The sequence below is a fragment of the Ostrinia nubilalis genome, chromosome 2, assembly GCF_963855985.1.
Source record: "Ostrinia nubilalis chromosome 2, ilOstNubi1.1, whole genome shotgun sequence".
NCBI classification, from domain to species: Eukaryota; Metazoa; Arthropoda; class Insecta; order Lepidoptera; family Crambidae; genus Ostrinia; species Ostrinia nubilalis.
In genome coordinates this window covers 13,903,487-13,919,100 of record NC_087089.1, presented here as the reverse complement: position 1 = coordinate 13,919,100, position 15,614 = coordinate 13,903,487, and the positions used below count along the sequence as shown (strand labels likewise).

The window sequence follows — 15,614 nt, the reverse complement described above, 5'->3', positions numbered from 1 at the left end:
GTAGTCGTTCCTTAGGAACTTACCTATTTGCTTGGAGTACCTAACAAATTCCTTACAAATTTTCAGATTTTGGAGTCGAATCCGATAATGGCAAAAATAATTAAATGTAGTTAGATATAAATATTAAGGAACCATCCTCCAATTTATTTTCTCAACAAAAACTCAATTCATTTTAATCTCAATAAAAATCAAAGACATTTATGAAAAATTTAAAAACGTCATAATAATGGGAATAAACCTTTTACCATTTCTTGTAAACTGAACAAAAATCAAGGAAATAACAATAAATGCTTCCAAATTTCCCACATTCGTACGTGTTCGGGCTTTTTACAACACATTTTACCTTTCAGGGTACTAGACGGTTGTTCGTGCAACATTAATGGATCTATAAATACAACCCAGTTGCTGCTATTGCGATCCAACCACATTTATTCGCCTCATTATTTTAAAAAATTGTTACTGAATAAAATATCTTACGAACCGAGAACAACTTTCGTGATTTGGTCTAAAAATTATTGTCTAAAAGCTAGGAAAAGGGGTTTAATGTTACTTTAAAAGGCCATGCTACGGTATATCTTAAGATGTTCCAGTAAATCCTAAAATTTTCCAAATTTAATTTTAAAAGTCTGATTTCTGGCATAGTTCAATTATACTTCACAGACTTATTTTGTAGTTGAAGGATTTTGGACTAAATAAAAAAAAACTTTCCGATTTATTTTAACACGAGTAACAGTTAGAATTTTCTTTGTGTACCAATTTTTTTGATTTCGTTACGCATTACATAATCTTTAATTACCAAATCTAGTTCAGTAGGTAAAAAGTCTGCTTCCTTGATGAATTATTAACAATTTATAGCGAAACGTATGTTATTGAATACAAATCACGAGTAAACAACTATCATTGTATACTATACCCACTACCTATTATTTTGAGATATGTAACTACTACTGGGTTCTACAATGGAATACACTAAAGCAAGTCCACATCAAACTCCCTTCAGACAAACAAATGCCTAGGTATTTCTACATGTTCTACCTACAGTACAGTTGAGATCACCTAGCCTCAAAATGTCGACCTTAATTTATTTAAAAACTTGTCCTTAGACAAAGTTTAAATTCTTTACAAATTGAATTTGACAACCCTTTTAAAAGAGAATAAAATTCACAATTCAAGAATAAGGCTGAATTGCACCACCTAACTTTAACAGTAACTATTACGATAACCGGTGGTTTTTGTATGGAGTTTGACAGATTTTTGACGTTTGTCAAAGTTAAAGTAAGATGGTGCAACCCAGCCTAAGATATTTATTGCATTATTCCGCAAACTTAATTATACTTCATTTTCCTCCTGCTCCTTTAAAATGAAACTAATAAAATTTCTCATAAAAGTACATATTTGACACAGCGTTCTAGGTTTTATTATACATGCCTCAAAGAGTTAATTTCCTCTGTCCGTTGTAATATTCTACTCAAAATGGATTTATGCAAAGTTAATTTACTGGCATGAAAAACTGGCGGTTCCTTATACATCTGCTCGGGTGTACTATGTGGAGGACTGGAAAAAAAGCATTTAAAGTACAATTTATTATGGAAAATTGATTGATTTTTTAAGGGTTTTGTGATGATTTGGTGGTTATTAGATTGTTAATAAGATGAAGTAGGTATGAGTTACAAATGCTCTAAATGCCAAAAAAGCCAACATTTTATGATATCACAATAATTATGCTAATAAATTGGCTATATTGATATTCGTATGATTTTTTTTTTCATACAATAATGTCCACTGCTGAACATAAGCCTCCCTCAATGATTTTCAGATTGGTCGGTTAGTACTAGCCTGCATCCAGCGACGTCCTGCTACCTTAATGAGCTCGTCTGTCCACTTTGTGGATACACATACTATAATTTACTTGCATTTATGCTAGCTTATTTACAATTTTAGCTTTATCAATGAAAACCTCAAGATTCTCACTTCTAAGGGTCTACATCAGAAGCTCTTACTAGTATAGCCTCTTTTTGCCGTGGAATTTTTCGAGAGGCATCGAAACACAACGGATTTTAACCACTCATCTACAAGGATCCTCTTAACCCACAATTTGGGTATCTTTGGAACAGCTGACTGTGTTTGTTTGTACATCAGATAGCTTATAAGGTTATTAAAATGTACTAGGTGCCAATTTTCAAGAAAATATGATTTAGCAAAGCATTAGTTTTTCCAGTAACGTAATGAATGAACTTTTTGTGATTTTACACGCAGTTGTTACAGAATATTCTCAAATATCATGTACCTACAAACAAAGTATTAGACTCTAGATCAATGTCACGTAAACTTTTTGTGTTCAAGATGTACAGTCACGGAATGAAAAGGTTCGTCAGTTTTCAAATTGATTCCTTCAACGAATCACGAGCACATATTACCTTTTCAAACTATGTTATGGAATAATCTCGAGTTAGAGAAAATAATCTTTAACTGTTCGTCAGTAAAGTTCAAAATTATTTAGATCAAAGTTGTTTGAAGATTTAACTTGTCAAGAAGATTATTATGATTGGTAAACTAAAACCTTCTTGTTGGTTCAACCTGCCATCATCTATTAAATAAAAAAACTATAGCCTGACCAGGAACATAAAAACCCTCGCCATGTTGCGGAAAACTAATGGTACTAATTTCTTTTAATGGCAACAGTAACTGAAAACTTCATTGACATGTCACCTTGCATGTCAGTCTATTGTTGTCAAAGTGTAAACAAACTTTATTTTAAATGTTTGCAATTGATTTTGTGAATTAAATTGCTAAAATATTTTTATAGTCGTGAAAGAAAAGTGGTTCACTATGTGTTAATGTATTTGTCGAAGAGAAATACTAAGGGTTCGGACAATATTTTCATTGAATAATGTTTCCGACAAAGGTTGTCAAATTGACTGACATGTTTATCGTATAGTACAGTCCACTATGAAAATTAGCTGTAGTCTGTTTCAACTACCTATTTTAAAGTTTTTTGTCACTTTCTAAGTTTTGAATTTTATGGAATTGGGAAAGAAGTACCGAGTTTGAAGCGTTCATGAGCAGACATTGCAGTTGAATATTCAAGTTCTGAATTTGATTATTGATGAATAATAAAATAAATCCTACTAGCTCGATTGATGGTTTCATTTATTTAAACCAGGTTACCTTTAATAATATTTTTCGTAATTTATGAAAATATCAAATTAGCCCGTAATCCTGAATCCTGATACATAAATTTAGCCTATTAATTTAACACATGTACGACTGTACTCAGTGTTGCACTATCAAATGCAATTGAAGCGCCTCTATGCCAGGGTTTTTATGTTCCTGGTCAGGCTATACATTTTGTAAGATTGCACTGATGGGATAGAAAAATAAACAAGCAAAACCTTATTCGTTAGCAAACGTCATATTTATTTAAATGTTAGCAGCACTGTTTCTTGCACGGGTATGTTGGCAGGTTTGACTCTTAACAGTACCTAGTGCAAGCGAAAACCGACACTAAGGTGACGAACCTTTTCATTCCGCGACTGTACATCTAGGAAAACTATTTTTTTTCTGAGGCACATCATCAAATGATCACGGTACACCAGAGTGCCGCAATACACCCTTTGCCGAACACCCTCTAGCTAGATAATGTCAACATTACTGATATTCTATGATAGTCAATGATATTCTATGATAGTCAATGATATTCTATGATAGTCAATGATATTCTATGATAGTCAATGATATTCTATCTCTCCACATAGAAGTTAGCCTTGTCTGTCATTCCTTGATTACAACCATTCAATGTGATTTGACATTATTACTGACACTGGATACCTGTAATACAGGCTCTTCACAATACGGGTGTTACGAACGGCCTCCTTTTAAGTCTATGTTTTTATAATTTTATTTTTTTCTATGGTTTGTCTTCTTGTCATCTGTCTGTCGCTTCTTTATCCCTGTATTCCTGTATGTTCCTTTTTTTCCTTAATATAGCCCTTTCCCTGAGCCCGGGTATCATTTTTAGTCCTTTTTATCCCAATTCCTAACATTTTGGTCCTTCTTCCGGCAAAATTTATAAAAAAAAAATTCAAAATTTTTCTCCTTCATTTTTTCGCTTACCAGCTACGATAACTCGGGCTCAAAGAAAAGCGCAAGGTAATAAATCGGGTATGGCCGAGGCTACGCAGCCCATACGGGGCTCCCCTCACGCCGCCGCACCCGACCCCGCACCAGTCGCGACCGCCCCCGCGGCGGCCGCCGACGCGGCATCTGTTACAGGGTCATCCTGCTCATCGGCCACAGTTCGTGCACGCACCCTCGCCGCGCAGGCTAAGTTTGCTCGCAGAGCTGCCGACGCAGAGCGAGCGCGCGCGGAAGAGGAACGCGTGCGTGCCGCCGAGGAAAGAGCGCGGGTAGAAGCTGCCGAAGCCGTGGCGCGTGAGCTTGAACTTCAAGCGGAACTCGCCCACATTGAAGCCAGTGCCAGCCGTTCTGGTTCCAGTCTCCGCAGTAGCCGTGTTGACGTCACGGAGTGGCTAGAGAAATCGGCGCCTCCAAAACAAGCTTCGCTTACCAGCAGGTTTGCCTCTCTAGGCGCGCCTACCCCTGCGCGCCCAGGTAAATCTGCCTGTGTACCTGTTTTAGTGCAACCTGGAGCTGCCACCCAGGATGCGCCTACTCCTGCGCATCCCGGCCGTTCCGCCTCTAAGGTTGCCGCGGCTCTCGACCCAACCCTCCTGCCCGCCGCTCCCAGTGTCCCGCAGGAACCCGTCCTGCCTGTCCGCGCGCCCGGCCCGGCGTTGATGAAGCCGAGCTGCGGCGCTCCAGCGGTAAATACTACTCCGTCAGACTTTCTAATATTAGCTGAAACTATCCAAAATCTTGCTCATAGCAAGGATAATTATTCTGATAGGCCTTTGCCTCATTTTGATGGCAAAATATACGACTGGCTTTCCTTTAAACGAGCCTACGACGCTTCTGCGCCGTCTTATAGCTCTATTGCTAATATATCTCGTTTAAATACAGCGTTGTTTGGCCCAGCACGAGATGCGGTTGGTGCCCTACTAGCCACAGCGTACGAGCCTAATGAAATTCTGTCGGTTTTGGAGTTGCACTATGGTAGGCCTGAACTGATTGTACTGCATGAGGTTGCAGCTGTCCGATCTCTGCCCAAGGTCAACACTGAAGGTAGGGATTTGCAGTTCTTTGCCGGCCGTGTACGCAGCTGCGTTTCTGTTATAAAATTTCTTGATCATACTGCCTACCTAGAGTCACCAGAACTTTTTAACACACTTCTACTCAAATTGACCCCCGCGCTGCGTTCACGGTGGAAAGACTACGCAAAGACCCGCTTTCACTTGGGCTTGGGTACGAAGCTGGAGCTACTTGCAGATTTTTTGGCGGAGGAAGTAACTACAGAGCTACAGTTCGGTGCAATTACAGAAGCCTACTTATCCGAACGGCCAGTAAACAAATCGTTTTGCACCACAGCCATAGGTTCTTCGCCATCTGTAAATAATCATCCACAATCTGTAAATAGTAATAAACCAAATTGCATTTATTGTCAACAACCACATTTGATTGACAACTGTCAAAAATTTTGTCATCTAGACATTATGTCAAAATTAAATTGGGTCCGTAAGGAAAAAGTTTGCACTCGGTGCTTGAAAAAAGGTTCTCACAGCTATAGGTCGTGTAATCCAAAAACTCTTTGCCAAATCTCAGGTTGTAAATATAGACATCACAAGCTTCTGCACCAATCTGAGTCAGTAAATACACACACAACTGTTGAAACAAATGTTGTCAATGTAGAGCCCGAAGCATCTTGTTCTTACACGCCAGTAGATCCTAATAGCGAAACAGTTGCACACTCTGCTTCAGGAGGCCCTTTGAAAGTACTTCTGAAGGTCATCGCCGTAACAGTGAGTGGCCCGAAAGGTTCCGTAGATACTTACGCTCTTCTCGATGACGGCTCGTCCAGTACGTTTATTGATGCAGAAGTGGCAAACCAGATAGGAGCCTGTGGACCTAAGACTAAAATCAGGTTGGACTGTATGGGTGGACTGTCAAAATTAGCTGAAACAGAGTACGTAGATTTTTATATTAAGGGCCAACATGAATCGGAAACGCACGAAATAACTAAGGCTCGATCTATTTCTGGACTCGGTATTTCCAGTCAGTCTGTTATTCAAGAGGATATTAAGCATTTGTGCGTTCCTAATGTGATTTATACAAATGCTGAGCCGAAACTGATTATCGGTATTGACAATTGGAATTTACTTATACCTAGAGAAGTGCGCCAAGGCACCAAGTTACAACCTGCCGCATGTCTAACGCCTTTAGGTTGGGTCGTTTTCGGTTGCACATCGAGCCGTACTAAACCGATATCCTTTATAAACCATAGCATGATAGGTGATGAATTCACAGAAATCGAAAACATGATTCGCGACAATTATAAATTAGAATCAATCGGTATTGTCAAACGCCAAAAACGTTCGTCGGCAGACGAGCGCGCCACAAAGATTCTAGAGGACACCGCCCGTCGTCTGCCTGATGGACAGTTCGAAGTTGGTTTGCTTTGGCAATCTGATGACCATGAAATTCCTAATAGTTACCCTTTAGCTCTATCACGATTCAATAGTTTGGAAAAACGGTTCCAAAAGGATGAAGCCTACGCTGCTCTTTACAGGGAAAACATTCACGCTATGATTGATAAAGGCTATGCGGAGCCATGTGCCATGACCACTGACTCTTCGAGGGAGTGGTACCTTCCCCATTTCGGAGTCGTGAACCCTAATAAGCCCGGTAAGTTACGGGTTGTCCATGATGCTGCTGCCTGTGTCCAGGGAACTAGTCTTAATTCCCTTTTATTGAGTGGTCCTGATCTATTGTCGTCGCTCATTGATATAATTTACCGGTTTCGAGAAGATGAGGTTGCCATGACAGCTGATATCAGGGAGATGTTTCCTCAAATTAAGATTAGATCCCAGGACAGGGATGCACAGCGTTTCTTGTGGCGTGATTCTCCCAATTTGCCGATCTCAATATTTCGTATGTCTTCTATGATCTTCGGCGCTGCATCCAGCCCGTTTACAGCACTTTATATTAAAAACAAAAATGCAGAGGAGAATCGAAATTCATTCCCTGAAGCCGCTCATGCTATCGTCCACGACACTTATATGGACGATTATATAGGTAGTGTAGACCAAGTTGAAAAAGCGGCTCACTTAGCAAAAGATATCGTGGATGTACAAAAGCGAGCTCATTTTGAAGTTCGTGGTTGGGTATCGAATAAACCTGAGGCTCTCGCTCTTGTGCCTTCCGAACTTAAGCTTGTAAATAACACTTCTGTAGATATTAGTAATCATCAGCAAAGCGTGCGTACACTTGGCCTTATTTGGTACCCCATATCTGATCAGCTCGGTTTTAATACCGCTGCTTTAAAACCTTTCGCTTTGCCATCTAAAATCACTAAACGCAACGCGCTTTCCGTACTAATGCGTGTATTTGACCCACTTGGAATGCTTGCTCCAATCACTATTAGAGGTCGCATCATTTTCCAAGTATTGTGGCGTAGAAAAGTAGAATGGGACAAAGCTCTGCCTCAGGATTTGCTTTCTCAGTGGATGGCTTGGCTTTCATTAATGTCATCGGCTGTTGAGCTTCGTATTCCTCGTTGGCATTCCAGGGTAGCTAAGTTGCTGGAGCGCGAATTGCATGTATTTTGTGATGCCAGTGAGCATGCTTATGTTGCGGTAGCTTATTGGCGCCTACTTTTTGCTGATAATCAAATTCAACTTTCATTCATATGTAGCAAATCAAAAGTTTCACCTTTAGCCCCTACAACGATTTCTCGCTTAGAATTACAAGCTGCTATGGTTGCTGCTCGCTTAGCTTCATCAATATGTGAAGCTCACAAGTACAAGCCAGTGCGCAGGTTTTTTTGGACGGACTCAAAGAATGTTCTTGCTTGGCTACGAAGTGACGCGCGGTCATATCTTCCTTTTGTTGCGCACCGCCTGGCAGATATTTTGGAGCTTTCCACCATTGATGAGTGGCGTTGGGTTCCAACTGTGTTGAATGTCGCTGACGATGCCACCCGTCCTAACTCAAATACTCCCCTTCCTAACAGTAGATGGATTGAAGGTCCAGAGTTCTTGAAAGCCCCGTCTAGTGACTGGCCTGTTGAAATTTCTACCAGTGGGCACTTTAACACTGACGAGCTAAAACCAAGCGCTAGAATTAACCTCATTAACGTAGGTCATATTTCAACCACATCCATTATGTCATCTGTCTGTCGCTTCTTTATCCCTGTATTCCTGTATGTTCCTTTATTCCATAATATAGCCCTTTCCCTGAGCCCGGGTATCATTTTTACTCCTCTTAATCCCAATTCCTAACAACGGGTATACAACGTGTCCCAAAATTCAAGGATAAGCCGGCGCCGCAGGGTGGACCTAGTCATGACTGCTTTAGGAAAAATAAGAAAAAAAATCTATCTCAATTATTTTTTAAGTTACACAATAAATTATGAAATTCGTCGAAAATTGACACCCCTTATGATATTTTACATTACCACGACTACAATTTTTCAAATACTTCACTTTTTTTGTTTGTATCGGCAATTTAAGTAGTGCTGCTGTCCACCCCAATTCTTAAAACCCTCAGAATCCTTGCAGTTTTTACACAAAAGTTAATCAAAATATGATATTTCCTTAAAATTTTGAACGATTTTTACTTACACTCCACTTTGACTCGTCGTTTTGTAAAAAAACAGTATGAACACTACTGCGGCAAGTTTTTTATAAAGTTGACGCAACTATCCAAGATTCCGAAATGGTATAATACTCTAAGAAAACTAGTCACAAAAAAGATATGCGTACCATTTTTACAAGCATTTCGCTTGTAAGTTAGTATGAGATAAATCTTGCAACTGAATTTAAAATCAGTTCTCCTTAACCAATTGAGCTGAAATTTGGTATACTTGTGTAAGTACGATGACAATGCAATATTATGGTACCATTGAGCTGGATGGAGTATGGAGGTGGCCATAGGAACTCTTAACGAAACGGCGGAATTACATCTAGTTTGGGTTCGTTGGACTTGTCTTTTCGAGCACTTTAGTGCTAGACGATGTTCAGGGTCCTGATGATAGGGTTGCCAACCGTACTATAATATATAGTATTGTACTATATTTCGGGTCTGCGTACTATATACTGTTGAAAAAATATATAGTACGCAAAAATACTATATTTTCAACACCGACAAATCTAACAAACAAATCCTTCATTTAAAAAAATAAGAACGCGCCTTTAAAGTAACTTTTAACTGTTAAGATGGCTAAGTCATATAACCTATTGCGCACGTACCATTTCCTTTGATAAGGTCCGTGAACATACCCGATTGGCGATAGCGTGTATCCGAACGCTTGCGTAACGAACTTCATCATTTCAGCCATAGGACGTCCACTGCTGAACATAGGCCTCCCCCAATGCTTTCCATGTTGATCGATTGGTAGCGGCCTGCGTCCAGCGCCTTCCCTGCTACCTTTACGATGTCGTCGGTCCACCTTGTAGGTGGACGTCCCACGCTGCGTTTTCCGGTACGCGGCCTCCATTCCAGAACCTTTCCGCCCCATCGCACGTAACGAACTGGTCAATGTCAAATTGACAACGTAAAATGTATCGTCGTCAAACGATATTTTGGTCTGCTTTATTTATCGGCAGAATCGTTTTCAACTAGATGTTGTTATTTCTTTTGAAAAGTTGAAATCCCAACTAATATTATAAATGCGAAAGTAACTCTGTCTGTCTGTCTGTCTGTTACGCTTTCCCGCTTAAACCTCGCAACCGATTTTGATGAAATTTGGCATAGAGATAGTTTGAGTCCCGGGAAAGAACATAGGATAGTTTTTATCCCGGTTTTTGAAACAGGGACGCGCGCGATAAAGTTTTTCTGTGACAGACAAAATTCCACGCGGGCGAAGCCGCGGGCGGAAAGCTAGTCTTATATAAATTAGGTATGGAAAGTGGTAGTGATAACGAAAGTGCGTCAAATTCTATTGCGCCGCTAACGCCGATTAAAAAACGAAAAATAACAAAAAGACTCCAAATAAAATAAACCGGAGTGGGAAAGAGAGTATGACTGGATTACTGAAGATCCCCAAAATATACAGTGTGAGTCACGATAAAGTGCACATATGAAAATATGTGAAACTAGACCTATTTTTTTCGAGAAAAAAGAGGTCAAAAAATTTTTGAGATATTTTTTAAATTTTTTATAGAATTTTTTTTCTTCCAATTACTTCTCGTAAAGAAAACGTAATAACTTTTAAACTAAGAGGTATATCCTGATAAAATAAAATCAATAATAATGCTAAATAACAGGCGATACTAATAAAATACATAAAATACCCAGAAAATGCCAACAAATAATAAAAAAATATACGTTTTGAAAAAAAATCTGCTTTTAAATTCGTGTTTTTTTGGTTATTTGATCAATTTCTCCAAAAAATGCCCCTATAACAGGTGGTTTTTATTGCTTTGTATTATTCTCTATCGTATTACTTTTGTAAAACTAAAAATTGCATGTCTCTATCCTTATCACAACATATATTATGTCAATTTTAAAATCGGCGCTAGAACAACGTCAAAAAGTTATTTTTTTTGGTTACAAAACAAAAAAAATGTTGCAATCATTAGAAGCAAAATCCCCCCCACAGAAAGTTATGGAATTCAAAAGATTTTTTTGCTATTTCTTGATAAATGTTTAGACTATCTTAATAATAGATTAATCTTAATAAATTAAATTTTAAAAAGGAGGTTTCATTTAATGACTGTGAGACAATATTAGAAGTTCTAAATTTACAAGAAAAATTGAGTATCAAAATGGACGATTTATACTCTGAAATAACGATATTGAATGAAATCTTTGCTAAATTAAAAGACTGTAGTGACTTTACTGACAAAACTACAGGCCAAAAATGGCAGCATATTTTAAAAAATACTGAAAATGACTTAATAAATTATTTGAAGTAATTTCATTCCTGCTCTCTATTCCCGCCACTTCGGCATTTACAGAAAGGATATTTTCGGTTATGAATTCGAAGTGGCGAGAAGAAAGAAACAGAAGTAGTGTATCATTAATAAAAAATGAGCTTTTGATTTATATTAATTTAAAAATTGAATGTGACAAAGCATATGACACGTTTATTTTAAACAAAAAACTGTTACACAGCTCAAGAACTGCAAAAAAATATAGTTTTTATAAAAGTAAATAATTAAAAAATGTATATTTGTCTATTTTTTTGTTTTTCACATAAAATACTATATTTTTTTTAAATGTACTATATTTTTTACACCTTATTTTGGAAAATACTATATTTCGCTGATGAAATGTTGGCAACCCTACCTGATGATGAAGTCAAGAGGTGGCAGGAGCTGGCCATAGGAACTCCTAAACAAAACGGCGGAAGCTTATCGAGTTTGGGTTCGTTGGATTTGTCTTTTCGAGCACTTTAGTGCTAGATGATGTCCAGGGTCCTGATGATGAAGTCAATTATAATTTTCAAACGAAGTCAAGCTTGTTTTTAAATAAGTTTTTTTTATTACAACTTTATTTTAAGCTTTTTAGTTGTTTCTCAATCTCATGGCCTAAGTGCTCGGGAAGACAAATCCAACGAACCCAAACTCGATAAGCTTCCGCCGTTTCGTTTAGGAGTTCCTATGGCCAGCTCCTGCCACCTCTTGACTTCATCATCAGGACCCTGAACATCATCTAGCACTAAAGTGCTCGAAAAGACAAGTCCAACGAACCCAAACTAGATGTAATTCCGCCGTTTCGTTAAGAGTTCTTATGGCCACCTCCATACTCCATCCAGCTCAATGGTACCATAATATTGCATTGTCATCGTACTTACACAAGTATACCAAATTTCAGCTCAATTTGTTAAGGAGAACTGGTTTTAAATTCAGTTGCAAGATTTATCCCATACTAACTAACAAGCGAAGTGCTTGTAAAAATGGTACGCATATCTTTTTTGCGACTAGTTTTCTTAGTGTATTATACCATTTCGGAATCTTGGATAGTTGCGTCAACTTTATAAAAAACTTGCCGCAGTAGTGTTCATACTGTTCATACTGTTTTTTTACAAAACGACGAGTCAAAGTGGAGTGTAAGTAAAAATCGTTCAAAATTTTAAGGAAATATCATATTTTGATTAACTTTTGTGTAAAAACTGCTTGCAGTTTCAGTGTCCACCCCAATTCTTAAATTAAAAGAATTGGGGTGGACAGCAGCACTACTTAAGTTGCCGATACAAACAAAAAAACTGAAGTATTTGAAAAATTGTAGTCGTGGTAATGTAAAATATCATAAGGGGTGTCAATTTTCGACGAATTTCATAATTTATTGTGTAACTTAAAAAATAATTGAGATAGATTTTTTTTCTTATTTTTCCTAAAGCAGTCATGACTAGGTCCACCCTGCGGCGCCGGCTTATCCTTGAATTTTGGGACACGTTGTATGCTAGGCCAATGCACCGATTAGCACACTATTATACGAATCGTACCTACTTGCCGTGTCTAGTTCACTATTCCTGTTTATTACAAATATTTTTAGTAAGAGGTAGCTACATCATATTAAAAATCATCATTTAAAACACCGGAAAACTCATAAAGCACACAATTTAATAATCATGTGTTTCTAGTTCGTACAACACAGTGGAACGTTCTTTTCAAACGTACGGCCACTTATACCGAAGTTTAACAAGTTCAACTCATATACAATTCAATCAAAAGTTGTAGAAATCGCTGGAGAGGCCTGTTTGTTCTTATACATGGAATACGTTTACCCTAGCACACATGTTACGATTAACTTTACTTTCTTTGAAAGAGAAACATTTTATTTGTACATCCCGTTTACAGTGTCCCGCAAAGAACCGATCCGTTAGAATTTTTAATTGGAATTTCGAGCATACCTAATACCTATGTGTGTTCATACGACAGTCCAGTTATGGGGATTCTGCATGACTGAATCCCGCAAAACTGAAATACCCTTGGAAATATTAACTATCGCAGTAAGGAACCATAGACTTGGCACGACTTTGTCTAGATTTCATTACTTTGTAGACATAAACAAGCAGCTCCATCGAGACTTGGCTAGTTTTTTTACAGAATGTTTTTGGTGGTATTTAATATACCTAAAGTAACAGAGGCGATAATGATTTGACCATACCTAAGTTCTCCTTACAGATAGCGCGCCTCGCGTGGCACTGGTTGACGAAGAACTGGTATCCCTTCTTGTATCTGCTGAACATCATGCAAATTGGCTGCAGGTCCTCCTTGGGTATATCGGTGCAGACGTTGTCGCAGGAGTCTTCGAAGCGATGCTTGTGGGAGCCTAGAGCCATCCGGCTCTCTTTTGGTTTCTCGAACCCTAATATTTTATCAACGTGAAATAAGTTTGTGTTAGCGATGGGCGATTGTTCGAAAAAAAATAATCGAATGAATCGACAATCGACCAATCGACCTTTCGATTGTCAATTTAGTAATTCGAAAAAAAAATCGAATAATAATCGACAGTCGATTGATAAATCTATTTAGGTACCTATCTTTACGCGACGATTCATTCGTTGTAGTAAGTAGATACAACCGTGCGGCGCACGCTCTCAGGACCGCAGCGAACGAATCATGTTATTCGTTAGTAATACGGCGTGCGTCGATTAATCGAATCACTGCGATTGCTTATCGAATACATTCGACTATAGAGACCATTCGAATAATTCGATTAATTTAGTAATAATCGCCCATCGCTAGTTTGTGTCACCCAAAGTAGCCAAAGTATTGAAATTAGGCATTGTTGACAACTTTTGGCCACTTTAGGTGTACACGACTTTCGACTGTCGAATTGTCGATACGACACGATTCTTTCTATTGGGGGAAATACTGGGATAGTTTGTTCCACTATTCGATTTCGAGGCGAATGTCGCGCGCGGATTTTGACCTCGACATACATATTAACTATGGATCAGTCATCTTTAGAGTAGGCGCACACCGTTGATTTTTAGTTGGCCGATAGTTGTGCCCGATTTTAAATTGTAGGAAGAATCGGCCAAATCGAATCGGCGTAGTGTGCGCACTCCCATACATGCCCATACTGATCAACTGCCCGAATAAACTATCGGCCGACAAAAAATCAACGGTGTGCGCCTACTCTTAGATAAAATCACATTTTCAAAGTGATTATATCCCACTTTATGACTAACAATCTCCAAGCCGTTGCCATAATAAAAGAAGAAGATGATTAACTAACAACCGTCTATTCCATCTTTGAAAAGTAAACGACATATTTTATTGAAACCGCCCTCATAATTAGGAAAAAACGCTTGTTCGTTAGTTTTGTAATTTCATGGAAACAGTGGGATGTATTCACCCTAGAAAACGGGAGTATCTAAATTAATGTTACGAGTACGAAAATCCAAACTCTTCCGAACTCAAATATCTTCTCCAATTTAGTCCTCTTTTCATTGAGTTCGTGTGTATCTTATAAGGTATCTTTAGTTAAATTTAGAATAGGGTTATCTCGCTGCTACGTTACATAATATTTTTATTGAGATTTTTCGTCTGAATGTTATAACAAAAGTTAATGTTAGAGGAAAATGTTAGAACTACTCGTAAAGTTAGAGATTTTACATTCATGTTTGTCTCTATGAAATAGAATAATGACTAAGAAACAGTTGCATATTATGACTGTCAGTAGGTACCGTAGCTAATCATAAGAAATACCAACTGAATTGAGAAACTTATCTTCTTTGAAGTCGGTTAAAATATTATACATTTTCATTTCAGCACACAAGTCTCAATTTTCAAAACTAAAACAATCACCTGAAACGTGAACACTGAGACTCAGCACAAGAAATACGAGCATTGGCACACTTTCCGTATATTGCTTGAATGTTTTATAGTTATTTCTAGTTCTCAACGTGCACGTAAAGTTTACTGCATTTGTGATAAAAAAATCCAATTCTAAAATGGCAGTGGCGATTTTGATAAAGATGTGTGACATTATTACCTGTGTCATTATTAATTTTATAGCTTTTAAAAATTCAGCTAAGTCCTGCACCTTCTTTGCTACTCTAGATAGAAAAAGTGCATCCCCTTTACGGCACAAGGAACTGAAATCCATTGAAATCCTTTACTGTTTTTCTAATACATAGTAGGTACCTATAACATAAATAACCAAAAAAATCAACAAAAGCTAATCCTATACTTTGTGCCTGCAGAAAATTGACATGATAATCCCTTATTACGGATTTTATTTCAGGAGACCCACGTCTCCCTAAGCCCCGCCGTAGGGTCCCGTAATATATTAAGGAAACCCAAATGATAGTTCCTTCTTTTGGTATTCCGGCCAAATAAGGTAGTAATGGGATAGGGTGTGTGGTAATAAGGAAGGATAAGTATTAATGTTGTACGTAAATATAAGACATGATAAATAATGGAAGAAAATGGGAAAATATTATGTCACTGATGAGACTATACCTTCCCATATAAATGTAGCATTTTTGTTAAAAACGAACACCTATTATAACCAAGATGCTAGATGCTATGTATTTATTAACC

At 38.0% G+C, this 15,614-nt stretch overlaps 1 protein-coding gene across 1 annotated transcript; it reads right to left on the bottom strand.

Moving 5' to 3' along the window:
* Nucleotides 1–1,166: 1,166 nt before the first annotated feature.
* Nucleotides 1,167–14,965, bottom strand: LOC135084634 (uncharacterized). Its single transcript, XM_063979405.1, has 3 exons — nucleotides 14,877–14,965; nucleotides 13,228–13,428; nucleotides 1,167–1,554 (listed from the first exon to the last, which is right to left on the bottom strand). Exons 1-3 carry the CDS (start codon nucleotides 14,917–14,919, stop codon nucleotides 1,490–1,492), a joined length of 309 nt encoding a protein of 102 aa, XP_063835475.1. The 5' UTR covers nucleotides 14,920–14,965; the 3' UTR covers nucleotides 1,167–1,489.
* Between the last annotated feature and the right edge of the window lie 649 nt (nucleotides 14,966–15,614).